This window comes from Eurypyga helias, unplaced genomic scaffold (assembly GCF_000690775.1).
Source record: "Eurypyga helias isolate BGI_N326 unplaced genomic scaffold, ASM69077v1 scaffold3010, whole genome shotgun sequence".
In the NCBI taxonomy this organism is placed as follows: Eukaryota; Metazoa; Chordata; class Aves; order Eurypygiformes; family Eurypygidae; genus Eurypyga; species Eurypyga helias.
In genome coordinates this window covers 37,349-62,565 of record NW_010223599.1, presented here as the reverse complement: position 1 = coordinate 62,565, position 25,217 = coordinate 37,349, and the positions used below count along the sequence as shown (strand labels likewise).

Below are 25,217 nucleotides of genomic sequence, written 5' to 3'. Positions count from 1 at the left end.
AAGGGGCTACAAGGAAGCTGGGGGGGACTTTTTACAAGGGCCTGTAGTGACAGGACAAGGGGGAATGGGTTTAAATTGAAAGGGGGGAGGTGGAGAGTAGATATCAGGAAGGAGTGCTTCCCTCAGAGGGTGGTGAGGCACTGGGACAGGTTGCCCAGAGAGGTTGTCGATGCCCCATCCCTGGAAGTGTTCAAGGCCAGGCTGGATGAGGCTTGGAGCAACCTGGTCTAGTGGAAGGTGCCCCTGCCCCTGGCAGGGGGGATGGAACTAGATGGTCTTCAAGGTCCCTTCCAACACCAACCATTCTATGATTCTGTGATCCTATCAGCTAAAAGAAATTGAGTGGCTTGGAAAGCGAAAAGACCAAACAGACAGAGGCTGAGAGATTAATTGAATGGGATACAGATGGTGGAATGAACTTTTTAAACCACTTTTTCTGTGAGCAGGGATGAAAAAATACTCTCAGTACACCCACAGTATTCCATCTCCATACAAAGTTAATAGCTGTGCAGGGATGCTGTGTGACAGCAAGATGGGACTCAGCTCACAGCTGAAGAAGGTGGGACCCACACAACAGAGTTACTGGAGAATTTGGAAAAGTTAATTGGTGAAACTCTCTTGTGTCTTAATTGTCGTTATAACGATGAGCATTAATCATCACTAACACATGGCTATTTCATGAAATACAGTGATTTACCCTTTGGGAAGTCAATATGGGGGTTCTTACTAGTACTGAAAAGAAACTGAGTGAATGTATTAGAGCTCTCTTACCAGAAGCAAAATAAGAGATATCAGAAATGTCTGGGGTTTCATCTCCAGACAATCAAGCCATGAGCTAATGATGACCCTAGGCTTCTTGCCTGAAATGAATGACATGACTGACAAGCAGCTATCACGAGATATGCAAAAAAAAAGAATGTGACAAGTTGAGACTAAAAAGAGAAATCCTATCTGGATAATTACTTGGCAAGTTCTACTATAAAAAGCAAAAATAGCCTGCCAGCACAGAACAGCTGAGTACAGTGGAGTCCAGGGTGAGTCCAACGGATCAATTTGTGCAAAACGAACTTCAGCATTTTCTGCAGCCTTATCAGGAGCTGAGAGCTTTGTTCAGCCGTGGAACATGGCACTTTCTACACATATCATCTGTGTTTAAATGCTGATTTATGGGTTAAAATGAATGGAACCACCCTAGCAGAGAATCGAAAAAACCCTCTGAGGTGTTGTGCTCAACATTTCCTTTCTTACTCTGATGCAAGTGTACTAATGATCTTTTGCAAATCACTTAATCTCTCTAAACCTCAAACTCTCCTTCTGTAAACTGGAAAAATAGCTATATTTTTACAGCATGGCAACACAGGGAGGAAGAAATAAATGGTGTTATGAAAATGGTATTGAAAATATCACCATCAAGGTATAGACTTCAAAAGTTTAAGAGATAGAGAGAAGCACCTTATTTGGGAGCTAGGACTACTGGAAAAGAAGAGGTCAGAAAGTCTGCCTGGGTCCAACAACGCTGAAGTTCTAGGAACACCCACCCAAAGAAGTTACTGTAGGGATAGATCCACCCATTTTACATCTGGGTAATCTGAGGGTTCTGACAGAGTTCTTGCAGCCCTACAAGATCTTTTACAGAGCTTTCATCATTTCACATCTCCCAGTGATCCTGTTGATCCTAATTCGCACTGGATTGTGATCATATGTTGAAGAGGAAAGTGATGACAAACCCTCCAGGAACAAAGGTGTCCCAAGAGTTCTGAATTCTAAACTATCATTGTATTTTCTCATCCCAGTTTCCCTATAAATTATCATTTTAGTATAATTAATTAGGTTCTTGTTGATGTTTCATAAGCCTCAATTTCACAGTGATTTTATTCCCTCTGTTATATACTTCTCATAATCACTGATTTCTTATGTACTTATAGTCATGTTTTACCATCTGACTATTTTTTTCCCCTGTAGATAAGATGCCAAGTGCTCTGAAGGGCACCAAAGTCCAAGAACAACTTATCATTGTTCTCTAGCAGTTTAAGTGAACAAAATACTCAGTCTCTATTGGAAAGTCTTTGGCCCAGGCCACTGAATTAGAAGCAAGATTGCTGTGCTGAAAACAGAGCATGGAGAAGTTACACAATGAGGAGGACCTGGGGATTTGACTCACATGATGTCAACCTCAGATCCTGTTCAAGCAATGCTGAGTGCTGATGTCCACATCTATTAAATCTGTTTACTAAACTGTCTCATTATCTATTTTGTGTCAGGATTTCTTCAGGGTGTGGTAGAGTTGGACAGATGGGCTTGAAAACCTTCCTTCAGGCATGGAACAGTCAGGATTGGACAGATGGGCTCCAAGAAGTTACCTTTAGGCCTCGAACACATGGGAAGAGAAAGAGGAAGGGGAAAGAAGCATGCACTCCCAGTTTTACAAGCAAGCATAGAAGCCAGTATAAGACATGGGAAACTTGCAGAGTCTCTTATCGTCTCACAGCTGAAACTAGAGCAAGGATAGCTCTCCAGAAGATGCTAGACTAGAATTCAACAGCTGCAAATACCTGTTTGGCTTTTAACATCATTACTACTCACAGATGTGCTGGAGGGGAGTTTGTGCAGCAAGGAAGTGCCTCAATGTTTTTTAATAAGTGTTTTTAGCAATGGATACATGTTTTTTCTTAAAACCAATATGAAACCATATTTAAACTACAAAAGAGTGTAAGTAAGAAATTACGGAGACTCTTTTAAGTATATATATATTAACCTCCCAGATTAGGCTTTCAAAAACCCTTTTTCCAAAGAAAAAACACAAGGCAGTGAAATAACTCTTTTGGCCAGTACTGTATTAGACAGTCCCTTGAGATTAACAACAAACAAATATTGGAGCAGACTTCCTCAGGAGGTGATTACACAAACAAATTCTCTTTTTAAAGTTCATGAAACCAATCTTTAGAAAGGTCAAGCAGCGATCAACAATGTGATCCCAGCGTCCTAAGGATTCCTGTAAGTAAATACAATCCCTGGCTTTGGGAACCTTGATATTTAAAGGGAATTATGTGCGTAATTACTTCTGTGTGGAAAAACACCATTCCTGTCTGTTGCAAATAATGTGGAACAGCTCCAGTGACACTGGGGACTCTGAAACCACTAGAAGTAGGGGCAAGGTGGTACCTCCCTAAAGTCCTGGGGCTCATCTGTACAAAGGGATGAGAGGAACAAATGTGCTGAATCCAGCTGTGCCAGTTTCATGCCCCAGCAGGATTTCCAGGCGCTCTGGAGATTGTCCGTGACAGTTTATGTTGGCTTTAAATACTTCTGTGCCACTAGAAAGTGCCGTACTAATGCCCACAGACACCAGGCACTGCCTGAACACTAGGGTAGATCCTGCCCTGAGGAATTACTGTCTTCTAAAGCAACCCCACAAGAACTAGGGAGGATTTTTACACATATCTGATAAAATCTCATCTGCAATTTACTTCAGCGGGAGAGGATAGCAGCATTTTCAATATATTGCTTTTAAAAGAACAGGTAATTATCTCCAGTGCATAATCATTTTGCTTAATGTGAATCCTGGGTGTCTTCCTTGCAGACGCCCGTGTTGCTATGTGGCATCAGGATGGTCAGCATGTGGATAGTAACACAATACCACCTTGTTTTTCTGTCTATCAAGAGCAGAAAGAAACCCCAGGCACCCAGAAGACAGGCTGCTCACTTACCCACTTTCAGCGTACCCCCCACCACTGCCATACAGGCTGCACTCAGGACATTGCTGGAGTTGCTGGGGAACTCGAGGGTCCCCAGGATGTAGAGACCTCTCAGAGGGGGCAGAGCAATATCCACCAGGATGGTCCGGTCTGAGAAACAAAGCAGAGGGTTTTTTAGAACAATGGCATCCTACTTGCCAAAAAGTGGCACAGAGGTGAAGAACATGAGGTTTGCGTGAGATTTGTTTTATTTAGGCTATTTTTGCTTAGAACTACGGGAGCAGGGATTGTGTGTTTGTGCAGCATCCTCAGCCAGAGCCTCATCTACAGTCCATGGTGTGGCTGCAATCTCATAAATGAATAAAATAACATCGTATTTACAATTATATTGTTGCATGCTTAAGTCTCATGAAATGTCACTTGAACCTGGAAGAATACATGTGAAGGGCAGCAAGTTAGACATATGCTAGTCTTGTTAGGTGAATCTGGCTCTGTTTATGAAAGTAAATCTCGATCACCTCAGGCAATGTACCAGGACTAAGTTGAGGTGTGTGTCCAAAAAACATTTTTCTGTTTGAGAAGAACAAGATTCCCATTGAGGAAAACAAGATTGATGGAATTGAAAAAAATCCAGTGGTGTCAATAAAGTGCTGCATGGCACAGAGAGCCTGCAAGTCCCAACCTCATTAACAGCAGTGATCAAGGTGACACGCTGAAGCCACACACCACAACCCACCTCCAATGACTCCCTGACACTGCTTTTCCCTCTCTGCAGTTTGGTTTTGCTCTTTGGTTTTGTGTATGAAACTCCACTTCTTCCTCACTAGCCAAGAGGAAAGCTTTGCTTACATCAACACAATCAGACATCTTCAGTTCTGTATTCACAGGAGTGCTCAGTCTCTACTAATAAATTAGTTAACAGTGACCAGGAGAAGCACCTTTCCCTCAGATCCTTAAAGACAAAACAAGGATCACATTGCAGAGCGAAGTGGGGACTGTCATACATTGACTACAATGTCAGTGTCACTGCTGCCTTCTAAAGCTGCAAGTCTACAGCCTGTGAACCTCTTAAATGCCACTTAAGCTTAAATGCCACTTAAGTAGGACATGAGGAAGGATGCAAATGGTGCACCGTTTACACACTGCCCACCAAAGGGTAAATTCCACCCCTAGGGCCCATCTAATGTTCTTTGATGTCACTGGGAGCTTTTCAGTTGATTGCACTGCAAAACAGCTCAGGCCCTGAAATTGTGGTTTCCACCTCCTTTCATTATTGGCAAGAGTAACAGTTTCCTGGTGTGGTGCATTGCTGAGTCAGTGGATGTCCCTAGAAGAAGGAAAATCAAGGTATTTCCTCAACAAAGGCTTCAATAAGATGATTTAATTATGACTTTTATCGAAACAGCTTGCAGAAAATATGAATCTTAACATAATGGCAGCTGCCAAATCCCACCCAGAGATTTTCTGTGTCTTCCATTGATCTCACATTCATTTATTGCAAGGCACAGATATAAAAAATAAAAGAGATTAAAGAACACACATATTTTCCAAATGATTTTGATGGCGATGAGAATGTGCCATTTGAGACAGTTTTGGTGTGGAGCATAGGAAGAGCCATGCAGTGTCTTAAGAAGTGGATCAGCTACTTCACAGTTTTGCTTCTGCCTGCAGCCATTAACAGCTGCTTTGGACAAAGACACAAATGACCAGGGGAGGTTCAGATTGGATATTAGGAAAAGTTTCTTCTTGAAAAGGTGGTCAGGCATTGGAAGAAACTGCCCAGGGAAGTGGTGGATTCACCATCCCAGGAGGGATTTAAGAGATGAGCTGATGTAGTGCTTAGAGTAGACTTGGCAGTGCTAGGCTGACGGATGGACTGGATGATCTTAAAGGTCTTTTCCAATCAAAATAATTCTGTGGTTCTATGATCCTGTGACCATGCAATAGGTAGCACAGTTAAAGTCCTTTTCCCAAAACAGCTAATTAGGGGCTTACTCAAGCCATTTAAAACAAAGATTTAAGAATTTTTCCAAGCCCTGTTTCCAGGAAACATAATCAAAACTTACACAAAGTACACTCAGAAACCAACTGGAAAAAATATCATTAGGCTGTCCTTACTAATAACATCTCCTAGTTTCTGACTCTGGGTTTTCAGCCCTGAAGTTTCACAGCTTCAAGGCAGAGGAAACTTCTGCATGGTTCAGGGTCCTTGTTCTGCTTGAAGATTTGTTTCTGTCTTCTACATACCTGTTCCTACTCTATCCCTCTAACTCAGTCATCCCACCTCTTCCCTTCCCATTCTTTTTTCCTCTTCCTCTCAGAACATCAGCAAGGGACACCCTGAAAGCCCAGGACCTCTGCTCACAATGATTGCAGCAGGTACTTCAGCAACCAATGGTTAGTATGACCACCTCATCTGAAAAGAAATTCCCTGCATCCTTGAGCTGAAGCATCTTTCAAGTATGACAAATTTTCTATGTAGTGGGTATGTGTGGTGGGGTTTTTTGGTAGCAGTGAGGAGCTACTGGGATGGCTCCTGTGAGAAGCTGCTAGAAGCTTCCTCAGCTCCAAGTTGGATCTGCCTCTGGCCCTGGCTGAGCCAATTAGTGTCTCCGTAAGTAACATATTTAACAGGGGAAAACAAAGGGAACTTGCAGCAGAGAGAAGAGTGTGGGGTGAGAGAGACAGTCAGGCAGACACTGGGGTCAGTGCAGAAAGGTGGGAAGGAGGTGGCCAGAGCAGAGCTTCCCCCACAGCCCATTGTGAGAGGGCAGGCTGTGCTATGTAGCCATGGAATGTCATGGGGGATCAGAGACCTCCCTGCAGCCCAGGGAGTACCCCACTCCAGAGCAGGTGGCTGTGCCCAATGAGCCTGTGACTCCATGGGCAGCCCACACTGGAGCTGGATGCTCCTGAAGGACAGCACCCCATGGGAGGGACCCCATGCTGGAGCAGGGGCAGAGTGTGAGGATCCTCCCCTGAGGAGGAAGGAGGGGCAGAGACACTGTGTGATGGACTGACCTCAACCCACATTTCCCTCTTCCTGTGCTGCCTGGGGGGAAGAGGGTAGGAATGGTAAGCACAGCTAAGCCTCGGAAGAAGGGAGGGTGGGAGGAAGAGGATTTTGAGATCTGTTTTTATCTTTCATTATCCTACTCTGATTTGATTGGTAACAAATTAAATTGATTTTTTTTCTGAAGTTGAGTCTGTTTTGCTCATGACTATAACTGATGAGTGATCCCTCCCTGTCCTTGTCTCAACCCATGAGCCTTTCCTTATATTTTCTCCTTCTCATCCCACCCAGGGGAGGAGTGAGCAAGCAGCTCTGTGGTGCTGAGTTACTGGTTGGGCCTAAAGCGTGAGAAGCATCTTTCAAGCATGTAAAATTTTCACAGCACTTAGATGTCATAAGTCTCTACACAGCAAGTGCAACCTTTGTTTGTTTTGGTTTGGTTTTTTTTCCTATATCTCATACTGTTAGTACTTGATATGTTTTTACAGGCATGAAGGAATTCCTGTCTATAATCTCTTTACAGGACAGGTAGAGTCCTATGCCCTGCAGAGCTGAGAAGTAAAGGCATAGTATGTGAGGATATGAAACAGAGAGAAGAGGATAAGGGGGAAGATGTTGTTAAAATGATATCTCTCAGACAGAAGAGGAATCTAGTTTGTGAAATCACAGCTCAAGAATGTGGCAAAAAGCTGCAGTTGACAAAGACCATAAGTATATTCATCTAACACAGACTGAAACATTTTTACAAGGAAAAGAAGTGCTCCTAGGCATACCATTTATATGTCAAGCTTCAGCCTAGAACACATATTTTTGCTGAGTTGCACATCTTCCTAAAAGGGTTTTATAAAGGAAATGCTGACTGCTCTGTAACTGTAGTATCATGTATGTGAGCCTTGAAACACAGGAGTAAGAAATTCCCCCATTCAGAGATATCTCTGCAAACCTGTGGTTTCCTCAGTTAAAAGAATAACATTCTGTGGTGTGAGGTTTGGGGTGTGAAGTCCTTGGAGGGTGAAATGTTGCTCTGTAGAAACAACAGAACAGTCCTTTGAGGGAAAAAAGGCCCTTCCACGCTTGAGGAGAAAAGCAAACAGATGCAAAGGAGATTTTCTTACACGGCCCTTTACAGAATATACTCATTTATGTAGTAGGGGGCGATGACGACTAAGGGGTTAAAATCATAAACTTTAGGTCACTGAGCTCAAGGGATTTACCTTCACAGAAAGGCAAACTAGAGTTGTTTTTCTCCCATTAAGACATTCATATAATAGCAAGCAACCACTTCCAGCAAACTGCAGTTGGAGCCTGAAAACAGGGCTACATTTCATTATACATATCCTTTCTTCAGACAAAAGCTCGCAGGTATGCCACAGTCCTAATGTTCAGATGTACAATACTGAGAAGTTGCTAATGACTCCAGCAATGACACAAAATGCCTTTGATCAACCGCATTGCTATATAAAACACCATAGCATGCCATTGAATGGAAATCAGGCACAACAGAAGAGCTATTATATGAGATATAGTACTCTAGCATTCATCGCTTCAAACAGAAAAAGTTCAAAGAAAATCAAAATCAGAAAATGAAGAACAGAGTGAATTCCACCACTGGAAAAAAAAAAAAGAGAAGAGAGAAATTGCCAGAGGCTACATGATATCATATCAATACCCTTCAAAACAGCATTCCATCGCCTGAAATTATAACACGTTCCCCTTCCACCCCGAACGCGCTGCGTCAGGAGTGTGTCACACTGAAAACCATAAACCAAAGCCCTGAAAATCCCATGGCTTGAGAAGCTAATGCCACTGCTGGCCGCCAGAATGGCATGACTAAACTCAACCAGCTTGTTTTTAAGGTGGTGGGACTGCTGAAGTCTGATACATGTGAGAAGTCCTCGTGGGATGGCTGCAACTCTGGAGGATGAACCTCCAGAGATAAAAGCATAAGCTGTTGCAGCCTGAGCTAAAGATTTCCAGCTGGGGCTGAGAGAGACTTGTATCTGCCAGGGAGCCAAGCACTGAGGGGACTTGTAACACGCCAACGCTCCAAGTCACCTTAACACGAGGGACACACCTCTGCTGCAAGTGAAATTCATCCTTGTACGGAGAAGTCTGTGAAACCTTGAAATCTCAGCCACACTTTCAAATCAGGGCAAAAAATGGAATAACTTAGTACACAACCCTAATTTCCAAGCTCTTCCAAAAGCTCTTTCTAAATGTAAAGCAGATACCAAACAGCCACACAAAGCCCTGTTTTTTAATATGAACATTTTGCTAATAGACATGTTTTCTTTCCTGAGTCCAGCCCATGAGGCAGCCCTAGTGATGTAATTCTGTTTATCTTGTTAAATAAGCAAGTCACAGATTCACAGATTCACAGAGTGGAAGGGGTTGGAAGGGACACCTAGAGATCATCTAGTCCAAGCCCCCTGCCACAGCAGAATCACCTGGAATAGGTCACACAGGAATAAGTCTAGGCAACTTTGGAAAGTCTCCAGAGAAGGAGACTCCACCACCTCTCTGGGCAAATAGAAGTCTTAATCAGCAAAGTTTAGGCAGTGCCCTATCTCTTCATTCAGAGTTTTCAACACAGGCCCAGACCAAATTCTTTCCCTGCACTTCTTCACACTAGAAATGAGCACTAAACATCTATTATTTATTTCTATAAGACTCTAAACCAGTTTTTTGGGGCTGAAAGGACATACCCAGTAATGCACAGCATACCAGAAGTAGGTCCATGGCTTGGCTTTCAACCTGAAAATCATTGTGGATGGCTCCCAGAAGAGTATTATAAGTAAGTAAAAGGCAGTAGAGAGTGGCAGATCTGCATCTCGCCAGGAGTAAATCATAAAAACTTATTTTGGTGTGTGCAGCAGCACAAAGTTTGGGTTGTTTGCAGAGTGTTTGCTCTCCTGAGGATAAACTCTCACTTTTCTGTATCCATACGGAGTCATTCTGACTTTAGAAGGATATGCACAAGCCAGTATAAATAGGAAGGGAAACATCCATAAAATGGCATGATTAAACATAAATTTAAAAATTGTTGATTTCATTTTAGATTTTGGACCCAAGCAAGGGCTTGACTTTTTTTGCAACTGGAAACTCATATACACACTTGTGACAGCAAAGCAAGGTATGACAAATGGACAGAAAATTCATCTCACCTAAGTACATTTTAGTTGCTTCCATTTGAGCAGCATATCCAGTGCCCTTATCACACCAACGATGACTGTGACTCCAATTTAAGACCCTGCACTCTGTTGACTCCCACTGGCAATAGGTGTTTCAACACCTCCAAGCCAGCAAGAATGAAGAAGGAGAGTAAAAAGGAAGTAGAGGGAATATGATCAGAAAAGGCAGGCAAGAAATAGAGCAGTTCTCCTCTAAATAGATTGGGTGATATACAGTTTGTGTTCGTGTTCTTGGGCTAAAATTGAAGGATAATTCCAGAAAGAATCTCCTGGAGAGAAGAATAGTTTCTGCAGTCCAGCTAAGCACATCTCTACTGATAGGAGCTAAGAGTTTTTTATCATTTATAGGACAGAGACAGTCAGAGAGTATGGCTCTCCACTGTCCTAGCAGACAGTGCATTTTCACTTATCATTTGTCTCTTTCCTTTTCATCCATTAAGTATTTTGTTGTGGTTTTGCTGTTCGGTAAAGATCCTCTGCTGAGCAGAGACAGTTTTATTGTACACCCTGAAGCACTATGCTCTAAGCAGCTGGACACGGTGATTCAAAACTGGCGACTCCCAGGTCTCATCCTGCTCAGGCAACAACTTGCATTCTGGTTTGCGGCAATTTTATTGTGCTGACCCCTCAATTCCTCACGGGCAGAGAGCATTCCTGTCCCTGGTAAAACACAGATCATGTCTAACAGACCAACCTTCATCCTGATGCCTCTACCAGAAGGCATCAGTATGCTAGAGAAATTCCCTATACCACATCCTTCATCACAGGGAAGACATTCCCCAGTTAAACTGACCAGACCATCACTGCTCTAATTTTGGGAGATGTTAGTTCTGACCCCAAAGGCTGTGTGGTCATGATGCACAGTGCTGGGCCTGAGCTGATGAGCTTTGCCTCTCAGGAGACCTAATTAGTTCTGGTATACCAGCATGCTGATGCAGCGGTATTGTTTCCAGTCCGAGAACTAGATCAGTCAGGCTGGGCTGTGGGCAGCAATGTGCAATGCTTCAGGCACAGCTTAGTCATGAAGGGCCTTGTGGTATGTGACCATGGTCAGTATCTCACGTGGCAGCTAAAATGAGTTATGTTACGGAGAGGATTACACTCACCTTTGCAGGAAGGTTTCTACATGGATGAGTTTGCAATGCACCAAATGACAAACACAACCTCAGCATCCATCTTGCTGATCCATCTGACATGTGATCTGAAATGATCTGGTCTTTTGACAATCATGGGCTGACACTGGTGAATTGGTTATAATGTGATACACAAGAAGCTCAGGAAAAAGTTCTTCCTGGAGCGGGTGGGGAGGCACTGGGACAGGTTGTCCAGAGAAGCTGTGGATGCCCCATCCCTGGATGTCTTCAAGGCCAGGCTGGATGAGGCTTGGAGCAACCTGGTCCAGTGGAAGGTGTCCCTGCCCACAGCAGGGGATTTGGAACTAGATGGTCTTTAAGGTCCCTTCCAACCCAAACCATTCTGTGATTCTATGATAAGCTGAAACAGATGATATGGTGTTGCTTCTGGCCTTGTTCTCAGAGAGCTATGAAGGACAAAATACTTAACAGCATGCAAAATCCAACCATGGCAGGAGGAACCAAAAGAGAGTAAAGGAAAATTCTGCACTGTTTAATGCTTCCATAAGGGGTCAGATATAACAGAGGTGAGAGTGATGTAGGAAACAGGGAGCACAAGACAGAAAGTACACTTTCTGTGTTTCTGAATGCCAAGCAGACACACCTTCAGTATGACGTTCCAGTGGTGCAGCTGGAGTAATGTTGCTGGAAGAGGAAAGCAAGTCCAGTGTTTTGGATGCTACACTTGGACTTTGTAGATTAGGAGTTAGTGTGTTAACCACGACTGACGATAGATGATTGAAAGTGGCTTGGTACCAGTTCTGCCAGCACCCTTGGGTAAATCCCATTTGGCTCCATAGTCTTGAGGGTGTCTGTGGTGTAGCAGGTGACTTATCACTTCCCCTTGGATTGTGGGGGCTTCATTCTGATCCCCAACTCCATTCCCATCTCCGGAGTCTAGGTACCCAGAGAACAACTGTTCTTACAGTTAAAGACTGATACAAAGGTGACATTAAGTATCTCAGCCTTTCCTCATCCTTTGTCATTATGATTCCCTGCATCAAATAAAGGATGGTGATTCTCCTTAGCCCTCCTTCTGTTGAAAATCTATTTCTAGAAATTTTTTTAATTGTCTTTTACAGCAGTAGTTAGATTAAGATCTATTTGGGCTTTAGCCCTTTTAATTTTCTCACTGCATAACCTCATGGTACCCTTGTAGTCCTCCAGAGTTGCCTGCCCCTTCTTCCAAAGGTCATAAACTCTCCTTTTTTCCCTGAGTTCCAGACAATGCTCTCTGTTCAGCTAGGCTGGTCGTTTTCTCCACGGGCTCGTCTTTCAGCACACGGGGACAGCCTGCCCCCACACCTTTAAGATCTCCTTTTTGAAGAATGTCCAGCTATGCCAAAGACAACCTCCAACCATCACATCACCGAGAAGTCCTTCTCCTTTCACAAAACAGATTCAGAGGGACACCTTTCCTAGTTGGCTGACTCACCTGCTGAGACAGGAAGTTATCTTCCGTACACTCTAGGAACCTCTGAGACTGTCTCCTCTCCGCTGTACTGTATTTCCTGCAGACACCTGGTAGGTTGAAGTCCCTCATGAGAACAAGGGCTAGGGACTTTGAGACTTCTCCCAGCAGTCTCTTCATCCTGTTTGGGTGGTCTATAACAGACTCCCATCATGATTTCTGCCTTGTTGGCCTTCTCCCTGATTCTCACCCATAAACACTCAACCATCTCTGAGCTCTAGACAATCAAAACACTCCCTATCATGCAGGGTGGCCCCACTGTCTCTCCCTCCTTGCCTGTCCCTTCTGAAGAGCTTATAGCCATCCATTACAGCACTCCAGTTGTACAAGTCATCCCACCATGTTTCCGTGATGGCAACTATATCACAGTTTCCCTGCTGCACAATGGCTTCCAGCTCCTCCTGTTTGTTTCCCATGCTGCATCCGTGTAGATGCACTTCAGCTGGGCTATTCATCCTGCTACCTTTTAGGGGGGAGAAACCTTAATTCTTACATGACCATTCTCAGACATGTCTATGGTTTCTAACACATAAGTAACCCCTGTGTCTTTGCTGCCGCATGGATCTCCATCTCTTACCTCCACTGAGACGACAGACCAGCGGACCTCCTAGCACACTGTCCTTCAAACATTGGCATACCATCCCCAGGTTTATCTCTAACGAGCCTGATTTTATCCCTTCTCCTCTTCAAATCTAATTTAAAGCTCTTACAAAGAGCCCTACTAACTCCTGCGCGAAGATCCTTCTCCCTCTTTGAGATGTCTCAACACACGTATAGGCTCATGTATAGGCTAAATAGATGTATAGGCTAAAACATCTAGGAGGCATCCATGGCAAATAGCTTGAGACATTACCATTGATAGTGGGAATTGTAACAAGAAAATAAAATGGAAGGTGGTATAATTGTGGAAATGTAAAATATGTTCCCTGCACAAAATGCAAAGGGGTGGGTCAAGAGATGAGATCTTCCTGAGTTGTGATTTTGGGTCTTGCAAAGTCTCTGCCCTGTAAATGAAGTCCCTGCACACAGTTAAGCTTGAATACCAGTGTGAGTAAGTGTGTGTGTTTGTATGTATGTGTAAATGGTAAATAATGATTATTCTGTTCCAAAAATCACACTTTTATACTATAGCCAAGATTTTGATGTGACAAAGAACAGATGTGGTGTCTGCACGCAGTAGAATGAATACTAGTGCCAAGGAGCCCACGTTGCAACACAACTACATATCTTAATGTAAACAAATGGCAGCACTTCTGGAAATTAAAGACCTTTCCTTCCTTACTAGGTAAGATGATGACGTCTTCCCCAGGGCCTGGGATACTGCAGTTGGATCCACCCCAGCCTTTTTCCACATCATTCCATGTCTCTGGGTGTGACCATTTCAAAACGGCATCAGAAGGAACTACAAAACAGGACATTCAAAGACAAAATTGTCATTTTCTGCAGCTGTGAGAATTACCATTTCTTTGACAGTCAAGCATCTATGGCATTAACATCCTCCTTTTGTCATTGATGAAGCAACACCAACTGTTTTTTTTTTTAATCTTCCATGCTTAAAGTAAGCTGCCCAATGGGGAAAAAGATCTCTCCCAAGAACATGTTTTCAGAGTTAAAGGGCAGGGAGATACTTGAAAAATAACCCAATCCAAATTCTTTGGGATTCATCAAAAGCAAAGCAAATCATGAAGTTTGCCACACTCACCTTATGTTACAACCTGTGAATGTGCTTCACAAGCAACTGCTTCATTATTTTTATTTATGCCAGCCAAAGCTCTGACTGCTTTGAAAACTAAATTAACAAATGAAAATAAAAGCCAGTCACCTGTGCTTGGTGGCAAAGCCAGATGATCAATGTGGTAAATAAACTTGTCAGAAAGGGCCAAGTCCTCTCATGAATTTTTTCTCCCCCAGTGATCTAGAAAGCAGATTGAATTCCCAGGGTCTGGGAATTTCCATATTTTCCCAGAGTATGAAAGTTTTTTAAAAATGGGTGATGAACTCTCAAGAGCTTGATAGCCCTCAGAAAGGCAGGAGTCTTCCCATTTCAAGAGGTAACGAAGATCTGCCTTGGAAATCTGGCTGGACTGAGACATGTGGCAACCCCTTCTCATTCCCCAGTGATTTATTTTTCAGCTCAGTCCAGAAGGAAACTTCTGACCGTTAGCATCAGAAAAATGTTGGGAGAATCTAAATTCACAAAATGTAGGTGCTTAGCTTCCACGAGTATTTTAGAGAGCTAATGAGCCAGTCTTCATAATTTAATTGCCTACGTTTGTTCTGCCATCAAGAGGAAGGGAAGCCTTCAGGGGGAAATCCTGTGCACTAAGTTTAGTAAGTCCTAAACTAACGCAGGCAGGGCCTCCCTCTGGAGGCCTCTACAAGCACCTACCTCTGTCCTACCACTGTATAACAAATTCTGGCATTTTTTTTTCCTTGAGAAAGGCTTCATTAGGTATTGAAAACACAGGGACAAGCTCAGGCCTAAGTGTGAAAGGCCAGACATAGCTCAGTAACATACTGGCGTAGAAAAACCCTCCGTTGCCCGTACAGGGAAACACAGAGAAATTAAACCCATGTGGAGTTCCTTAAGGCTGGATCTGCCTTTCTATTACTTGTTTTTTTCAAGGAAAACACTCTGCAAAAAGGTCTCTAAACCCTATTGACACGTAAATAATTACTGTTGTTAATATGCAACACGACAGCTATGCAACGAAGAAAAAACTTTTGAGATCTCCATTGTATCTGATGTATTTTTTTGTCTGACTCACCCACCATGTAACTCTGCAGTAACGTTAGACAGTTATGCTAAGATCACTATGGACCACTAAAATGCACTGTAGTCTTACATTCTCCATGACCTTTCTTATCTACTATGGTATTTCTTAGCAAAAGTTTAGAGTCTTTATGCTATGGAATCACACATTTATCATGAGCAATGGTAGATATGGCTCAATGAAATGCTTAAATGAATGCCAAGAACCCGTGTTGGGTTGATGGATGTACAAAATAGTGAACTGAAAAATAGCATTCTATTTATGAACAAGTAGTAAAAAAGAAATGGTGTGACTCCCACACCAAGCCTTTCAGGCACAGGCTGTCACGCACCTGGGATAGGTAAATCCACACTTTCTTTCTTCTTCACTGTGACCTGAATTAAGTCAGCTCCTGTGACTAAACACAGAGAGTTACAGGGAGTTACAGCAAATCCTTCCAAATGAACAACCACCAAAAAAATTCATAGTATATCAATTGCTACATGTGATTTTCTGACAATATTTTACATTTTTTAATTAAAAAAAATTAAGAAAACCTATACCTGTTTTCTAAGAATTTTTGTCCTTTTTTTTTTTGTACTTCAAGAAAGAATTAAACAAACACATTTTAATTTACGGATACAGAAGGTCTCAAGACAACTCATTAGAAACAACTAAAAGAAAACATTCAACAACCAGAAATTCTAGACTGGAACATGAATCTCATTTATCCCCCTATAAATCCACAGCAGTTCCACTAAGAGAAGCGATATTACACCATTGAATGCATAATGTATTAACTGGCTCAAACAGCGAATTACAGCTTTTGTTTTGTAGTTTGGATTTGGGGTTTTTTTCCCTCTAAATCTGGTATCTTTGAAAGAGATGCTTTAATTAGTCAGACTTCATAGACTGAAGGCAGGGACCCTGTGTTCTCTACTGTGAAAAGAGGTCAGAAGCAATTATCACAGTTGTAACCTTTGTGCCTGTATATTGTCAGCAGGAGAAGGGCCAGGATAATGCAAATCCAACTAAGAGGAGCAGGAGAAAACTGTTTCAAACCCAACTACCTCTTCATCTCCAGTGGCATATAAAGGCACTTCCTTTCAGTCACCAGACTGGAACAACCGTAGGTTAAAATAGAAACACTCTGACAAACATAAATCTCCTGTCCACTGCCCACTCTTATGGTGACCCTAAAACGTCATCGGAAGATTTTCTGGCGGTAGAAGATTCGTATAAATGAACCCATTGTCAGAACTTTCCTTAGCTCCAGAACACTCCAGGAACTTTCCTGTGTGTATCAACCCACCGATGGGATTTCATGCCATATTGTAATTTACTTATTTTATCTTTAAACAAGTCTCTGTACTTTTAAATTGTTCCCTCCTTTTCTCCCAATGCAACTGAGCAAATTTAAAATAACTGAGGTTCATTAAATTTAAGTGTTCAATAAATTAGTATGAATAATCAAAAAACTTGATTCTTTCTGATAATTACTATTTGATGTCAGTTGAAAGCACTCGATTGAGTTAGCAGCATATGCTCCTATGCCAAATGAGGCTTCCATAATTAAATAGAAACTGATTCCACGAGGTTTTTCTCATGTCTGATTAATTAGTAATCAGGTGCCTCAGCCCTGTTCTTCAGTGACACCTTCTCTCCCAACGGTAGCTGTGATCTGATCCATACATCAGTCAACCAATCTGCCCCAAATCATCACACAGATCTCAAGCTGAAGAGCATCATGTCTTTGGGTGGTCACAAGGTAAACCTTTGAGGAGAAAGAATGACATGAAGATGCTAATTTAAAGTCTCTGACACAGAGTTCATGTGGCTTTTAGACAATTCTCTTCTATGGGTATTTTTATGGTTATGGTGACCTTCCTTCTCACTTATAGCAGGAAAATCAGGAGTTAAAGGTGTTACATCAGTCTTAGGCATAAGTGAGAGAACAAAACCCTGATACTAAGTTTTTTCAATAGATATGTTTTGTCAGGTTTGTTGGGAGGTTTTTTTTTGCTTAATTTTGCAGGCACTACAGTGCAATTGTCTAATTAAGGATGTTTGTATTGTTCAGAGAAAAGCTGTTCTAATTAAATCCTGCGGGGACATAGAACTTGATCGATATGCTATATAGAGCTCATACAGGGGTTCAGTCTCCTTACACAGCCAAGAAAGGAACCGTTAAGACTTAACTCAGTACAGTCATGTCCTGAGTCAGGGCAAGGATGGAAGTTTCTCAGACTTGAAGTGTCATCCAACCACAGAGCATGACAATTCAAACCATTATAAGTCATTTATCTCCTCCACATGGGTGTAGGAATGGGAGGCTGAATTCTCCACAGCCCTGCAACTTGCACAATTATTTATGTCAATGGGGTGTAAAGTGTAATGGCTGTGAACCAGTAGTATTTTGTTGCTGTTACCCACACATACTCCTAAAACAACAGAGATACAGGCCTTGGGAATAATCAAGACCACGGTGACATAGTCCTTTTGGTTGTTTTGTTTTTCTGCTGAGTACGTTATTATTGTTCCTGTACAGGACAGGAAGAGATACAGGCAATGCAGACAAAGGACATCATTAGTAAACATTGAATTAAGGTGACTCTTCACAAAATGTAGTTATAAGGCTCCAGGGTTTACTTGTATAAAACCTTTATAAGGCTCATCAATTTTCTGTCTTATTACAGCTCTTCCTGGATGTTTGGGCTGTGAATCATAAATATAGGCCTTCTTGATGATACTCCGGTAACTTTCTTCTGGTTCAGGGCTCCTTGAGTGAACATGAAGGAGGAGCAACTTAGCCTTTTATCAGCTTTGCAGTGACGGGGAATTTTGCCTGTGGATATTAGGCAGGGCTGAAACTAGGATAAATGGCTCCAATAGCCTGACTTACAAATAAGAAACAACTCCATGCTATTTAACATCAATTGGGCTAACATACATCACAGGGAAATCAAAACTTTTAGACAGCACAATCAACAACACAGTGAGACACACCTCCAGAAGCTGGAGAACCTGGGATAGGATATTTTGTTATCCTCTACCAGGGACTGTTAAAGGAGGTATACAGAAATGCGGTATCGTGGGGACACTGCAGGGAGGAAGAGATGTAAAAATCAATAAAAATGTGAACACTGATTCTTTATACAACAGATTAATATTTGCAGAGATGGAGGTGAAGGCTTGAAATTCCTCCTTACAGAGATCACACAGTCAAAAGACCATGTCTGATACAATGCTAAGGGTATTTCATCTTATTTCTGTAACTGCTGCATTCTCTGGTCTCCTGCTGCCATGCCAGAAGGACAGGAGCTCTTCAGCCCGGAGAAGGTTGATTTTTCTCTTTGTGTCTGATACAAAAGGCACCTCTTTGCTAAGTACTGACATTTCATTTCACAGAGGCCACTGAGCAGCCCACATCTGGTCAACTTACCTTCTGCACAACTGATATAGGGTGAGTTTTATCTAGCTGGATGAAAAGACTCGTGCTTGTACAAGCAGTCCTCTCAGATAAATTAACTCCATTCTTTAGGTCTTTTGCCTAAGATTCATCTTTACCCCTGAGCAATAAGGCTGCAGAAAATATTTTTGTTTATTTATTTTCTGTATTTTAATATTAGAAACAAACATTCATAAGGGCCTGTTTTTTTCTGCTATACAAAGTAGTTACAGAAACTCAGAGGGTGTAATGGAAGTGAGATCATTATTCAGGAATTTACAAAAGACAATAAGTTTAATCAAATTATTTTTTTAAAGAACTGTGGAAACTGTAAGCCTGTTTCTGACACAGCAGTAATATGAGGTTGGGCCTCAGGCCCTCTTAACAACTGACATGTGAGTATCTTGAGCAAAGTCAGCAGGACAACCCGTCTCCATGAAAGTTGTGTCTACTGAAAAATGTATTTGGGGTAAATAAAAAGTTTGATAATCCTTTCAGTGATGTTTTCAATAATGTTTGTGTCTAGCAATTCAGTTTTTGAAAAAAAGCAAAGAGAAATCTGGAGATGGAGCAGGCCAACACTTTGTTTCATTAAAAAAAAAAAAAAAGGTTTAAACATTTCAAAAGTGAACAAAAAGAAAACAACATCTCTCTGGGTTTTAGCCAATTTCAGTATTGCCCAGAGACCTTAACCAAGGAGCAGTATGATGCTGCAGTACCATATGCTCATATTTGTAACAGACTTAAAAAGCTCATAATGTTATTATTGTAGTTTACGCAAGATATTTCTCCTAAAAATATCCCAGATGTCCCAGTGTGACGTTTCTTCCCACCTCCCTTGTTGCAAGAAGGTTTTTTGATTCAGCATGGTCATGTCACATTAGGACCACTCTCCTGAAACATGGCTGAGCCACAACCCGCCAGTGTTTTAGGGACACAAGCACCCATTCCAGTGCTCATCAGTGACCTTTGAGGAAAACTTCTCCCAAGACATGGTGTGTCCAAGAGAAAATCAGGATGGTGCTGTGAAGAGGAATAATGTCAGAGGAAACCTGTTGATGTAGAAATGACCAGCACGGGATGCCCCAAACTTCCTCACCTCCCTTTTACCCAGCATCCAGCAGGTCCATGGGTTTATCTGCCCTTCAAGGCTGCTTCTTTTAAAATAGTCTGAAAAGATTATTTTCGCAGAGTCTTATGAGTTGGTTAACAGGGTTTTATGTATGTAGGTAGCAGTGAGTGCCTTTGTTAAAAGGATCATTGGGTAAGTAGCCCACATGGCAGAAACACTCTCCATTACAATTATTTCTCTCCATTCAGCGTCCCCTGCATTGTCTCATGCGGAGGTCTGATTTACAAAACTGCAAGCATGCAAAGCATCGGGGCAACTTAACTCCCTTAATCCCCTCCATACGGTATATTTTCTGGCCTTTTGTGTTAGGCAGACCTTTTTTTTTCTCTCCTACAAAGATAAACAAACACTTGCATGACGCCCAGCAATTTTGGATGGAAGGGGGCATGGAGCCCGACACAAACTGCTGGCCAAGGTGGCTTCATTCAGCTGCTGGCTTCGTTTGAATAACAATATCTTCTCAGCCACGGACTCTTCTCTCCCCTTCTCCCCCTTTTTCCCCCCATGCAGGCCTGAGCAAAAGACTGTGTGAATTCAGGAGCCTGCTTGTGAATGAGCTGGCATCTGATACGTATTTACTGGCGTTAATTTTGGATGTAATGCACCCCTGCCACTTCCCCACAGTTTGCCCTAAAAGGCTTTTTGACGGGCACAAAGGCAGATGGTCAAAAGTAAGTTGACCCCTGCCAGAATGTACAATTATTGGAAAGAGGCAGTACACCAGCAGCTGTCGAAACCCCACCGGCCCGGCGAAGTGCTTCCAAAAGTCGGAGGATGACTAATATGCTCAAGCTCTCCCCTCCGCCCTGCAAGAGCCGGCTACTTTCTGCAGGAAGAATTATGGCCCTCCCGAGCAGCTGCAATAATTGTCTGCCCATTGTCCCCCAACCCTCCCTCCGCCACCCCCTACAAGTGCCCATTGTGGGCGCGGAGTCAAGTGATTATATGCTTGGGCTGATGCTGTTTGCGCCCAGCTGCCCGACCGCTGACACACGAGCGTGGAGAGGGGAGACCCGCGTCTGCGAGACGGACTCTGACATACCAGACCTTTTACATAAGTCAAACAGGAACAAATGACTCTTTATCAGCCCCTTCTCCCTTTGAAGTGGCGGCTGCTTATAGGCTCTTTCAGCTTTTCCTCCTTAGCCCGAGCAAACATCCTCCTTTTGATATGCTACATGCTCATTATCTCTGCCCCATTTAATGATTTTTGATTGAAGGGTGGCAGCGCAGTTGCCAAGAGGGTAGTTAAAGAGGCTCCACGCAGTCAGGACGACAAGAAAGGCTTTCCTTGTGCAGCAGCCTAAATTTGGAGTTTCTTAACAGTATGTTCTTGTTCTTAGCAGCAGATAAGGGCTGAGCGTGAAATTCTTAATTAAGCAGTAAATAGAGAGTGGGGTGTCAGCAGATGCAGCCTGTAGCCATGGAGACCAAGTCAGATGAAGGAGGGAGCTGAGACTCAACGCCGGCCCGGGGCTCGGGCATGACTGACAGCTGAAAAATCCGACAAAGCTTGTAAACGGGATTAATTAGTTGGCTAATTATTTCATATAGTTAAATGTAAATAAATAAATAAATGGAAACCTAGCTTGCAGAGTTAGGCAGGAACGTGTTCCGAAGGTCAGATCTTCAGGCGTTCTCCTTTACGGATTGGTGCGTGGACTAGTAGGTTTTTAAGGCCAGAAGGGACTATTGTGGCAGCCTTCCCTGACCTCCTGCGGAGCGTGAATCTCACCTCATGAGGTTTCTAATAGCCTCTCATAGAGCTGGAGCATATTTCTCTGAAAAGACGGCCAAGCATCATGGAAGGACCCTGAGTGATGGCAAGTCCACCACATGCCATGAGTCTGCTCTGATGGCTAATTATCCTCACCCTCAGCCTGCACAGCGGAGATTAGGAGGGAAATTAAATGGCACACCAGGGCTAGGAATCTGCTCGCTTTGTTTCAGACTTTTACCCTACCAACAGCATTGGATATTAGGTACTCAAGACTGAATTATTGATCTCACTGCTATAAAAGTCCTTGCTGAAAATGTTCACAGCATGAATTATACATGTTAGGTGTTTTCATGAATTTCCCCCCCATGTACTCTGGATGATTGTTTCTTTCTGTATTTAAATGAGAAACAACAATGAGCTCCTCATATAATAAAAATCAAGAAGAAAGGAAAGCAAGAGAAGGACGAGAAAGTATCTATGGTGCAAGAGGGACATATGCCAGCCACATCACTTTTTCCCAGTCTTCCCAAGACTGTCATCTCCTCTATTTTCAACATTAGTAAGAAGCCAAGACATAGGTGGCATCTTCTGAGCTTTCCTATGTTACTTTGTTTATGAAAGTGCAATTCAGGATATGCAAACTGAAAAACAGTTGACTTGTATATTGAAAAGAACAAATTTACACTGTGAGTAAACTGGAATAATAAAACTGTATTTCTCCTTTTAGTGGATACCTGACATGATCTTGGGGAAAGCTTTGACAGAACAGCTAGATCTATAATAGCCAATCCATACTTAAACTATATCTAAGCAGGGCTAAGACATGGATCTGAGAGCTGGATCCCAATAATCTACGTGGCCATATTGCTGGCCAAGTTCCCAGCACAGCTTTGACCCAGACCCATGCATTCTGCTAGACTGGGAGCATTACAGTTTGGAGTTAGCACAGGACAGGCATCTTTCCTAATTTGAAGCCTGGTTGCAACAGGCCTGTTTTGAGAGATAAAATGTTAAGCTGTATGGACAAAAGCTGTTCAATGCCAGTTGGCCACAGGACCAGAAATGGATGCACCAAATGTGACCCTCAGGCTAAGTCTGAGGTATGGCCTTTCACATTTCTCCTCAATGTATACTGGATGATTTTCCTTGCTGTCAGACTAAGCTCAGTGGATTGCCTGCCCACATTCCAGATGTGTTTTCCTTTCCACTGTCCTACTGATTATTCTAGTTGCCCGTTCCTAAACAGATCCTACCCGAGAAAGCCATTTGCATTCCATCTTACCTGAGCAAATCAAGAGAAATTCATTAAAACTAATGGATTTGATCAGTCACAAAATTTTCTGTTACTGTGAAAATAAGAATCATTATACTTTAGCTTCCCTATGTGATAGTCATGAAGGACAAGCTATGCTTCTCCAAGGCACTGAAATGTTTTTTTGTTCCTGGTTCTACTATTAATGGCAACAATAGCTACCTTGCCTTTTACATCTAGAACTTAAATCTCTATAAATTCATTTGCTTAAGAACGGGAATTGTGGAAGATGTCCCATATTTAAAAGAATAAATGAAACTTATTGGCAAATACCTGGATTTCTTAAGAAAAATTACCACCACACTTCATGATCTAGCATGCAAAGCCAACATACTCAAATATAAAGGTCTATGACATCTTTGGAAATTTACAGTCTAGGAAAAATCCTCATCCAGTAATCCCATTGCCTTCAGTGAGCTCAGCCTAGATAGATTGCACATGATTTATTAATGATAATATGTGATATGGGACCAACTGACAGCAGAGATCATTAGGGATATTTAATGCCTTTTTCTCTCCAAAACACCAAGACAAATTCAACTTATGTCACATCACTCACTATTTATGATATTGTTGATAGATCAAGCATAAGGTAGATCAGATAAAGGTAGACTTGATATGCATGTGTTTACCTATTTGGTTGATCTTTTTGAAGGACCTGTGACACACTGAAGGGCCATTTAAAGATGGCCTTGTGTCTAACACCTTTTGTATTTTGAGGGTCTAAATTAAAAAGACCAGCTGTGTCACCATTCTTGAACAAAAAAAAAAAAAAAGTAGATTGCATCCCTCCTATTGCACACACTTACCCAAATAGGTTAGCTTCCTCAGCCTGCTGTCAAGATACCAGTCACAGCTCCTATGATGTCTGTATGAAGGCAGCGATTGGAGTGGCTGTCCAGTCCTTGTCCCACAGGACACCACAACCTCAGGATGAGGAGGAAGATCCTTGTGTTCCACCAGCAAGTAATTCCCAGTCATGAAGTTGCTAAATGTCACTGAATACTGGAGAAGAGGGAACCAAAATAAACATGCCTGCGCCTGTGATTAGATTTCCGTGGAGCGCGGTATAAAGGGATAAAGATGATGGCGCTCCTCACAGGCAACATATTGCAAAATCTGTATCAGAAACATGGAGGAGAGATGTAAAATTAAGAAGAAGGTGATGGTGAATGCAGACAAAATCAATTGCCCTCATCAACTTTAAAATGTACAGAGGAACTATGTCTTCTGAAAAACGTGCTTCAGTATGTCTTAAGGTGGTACAAATTTGTTCATTCCTAAGCACCACACTGAACTTTCATCTGAAATGTCCAAAATAATTTTCCTGCTCAAAGTTACTACTGAGCGCTTCAGGGACTAGGTCATCATATCTAAGCCCTGCCTATAAACATATAGAGAGTATCTCAGTGCACTTAGCACTTTTTTCTCTCTCTGCTCACCCAGAAAGATAAAAGCATGATTATCTCTTACAAATACAATTTAGAAATTGTAAAAATTTCCTGTCTTACCTGGAGCTGTTTGCTGACCAAAGGGTTGTCAAATGTCAACGCATAAGTCTCTTTATCCAAGAGGAGAACCATCCAGCCATACAGGTTTGATAAAGTATCAGGGACATAATTGACTGTGGTTGTCTTATTCCTACTGTCAGTCACAGTTAAATTATAGGGAATGTTTGGAGTCTTTTTTCTGGAGGTAAAAAATATAATCACATTTTTTTCACTGAACTCCTGTCATTTCGCAAACCGTTTTTATTTGAATTACAGTAGTGTATGCTGGCTCTCTCTCTCAGAATGTGACTTCATTTTTGTAGTTTTTTATGAATAAGGTAAGAAATTATCTCTGCTTGAAGTGCCATAAAAAGAGAAAGAGAGACAAAAGGTGGAGGAATAAGGGCACAGAAGAGCAAAGGTTGTGTTAAAGCAGAGCAATGATAACACCCAGGCTACCAACTCCTATGCTATCAGAGTATTTCCCGATGCACCAGACTCATGAACCTCAGTTTCAATGTTTAGGATCTTCATCTTCATGAAATTTGATAGAATTTTCTGATTACTCACTCACACTTGAGTGGCCAAAAGTTTCATTGAGGCTGAAGTTGCAAAAATCCTGCGTAATACAAAAAGCTCTTCCGCACCCAAGTCAGCATGCAGTACAAGCTGGGGCTGCTGCAGATTCATGAAAGCCTTCACAAAGTGGGTGAAGTTTTAGTACAACAGTTCTTCTGACCAGAAATCTCCTGATTTCTGTCCAATGTAGTCAGAGAAAAAAATTCACTGAACAGATCAACAGTAGCAATGATACAATGAGTGGACATAAACCCCTTAAATTTAAGACCTCTGGAGACCT

The 25,217-nt window shown here is 42.2% G+C and overlaps 1 protein-coding gene across 1 annotated transcript in view; it reads right to left on the bottom strand.

The window, feature by feature from the left end:
* Nucleotides 1–3,707: 3,707 nt before the first annotated feature.
* LOC104516727 (fibrocystin-like) overlaps nt 3,708–25,217 on the bottom strand; it is a gene marked incomplete at both ends in the record, with an annotated part of 51,712 nt that continues 30,202 nt past the window's right edge. Inside the window, one exon of the mRNA XM_010161195.1 lies at nt 3,708–3,845. Coding sequence (XP_010159497.1) covers nt 3,708–3,845 — 138 coding nt within the window. The remainder of the gene's footprint in view (nt 3,846–25,217) is intronic.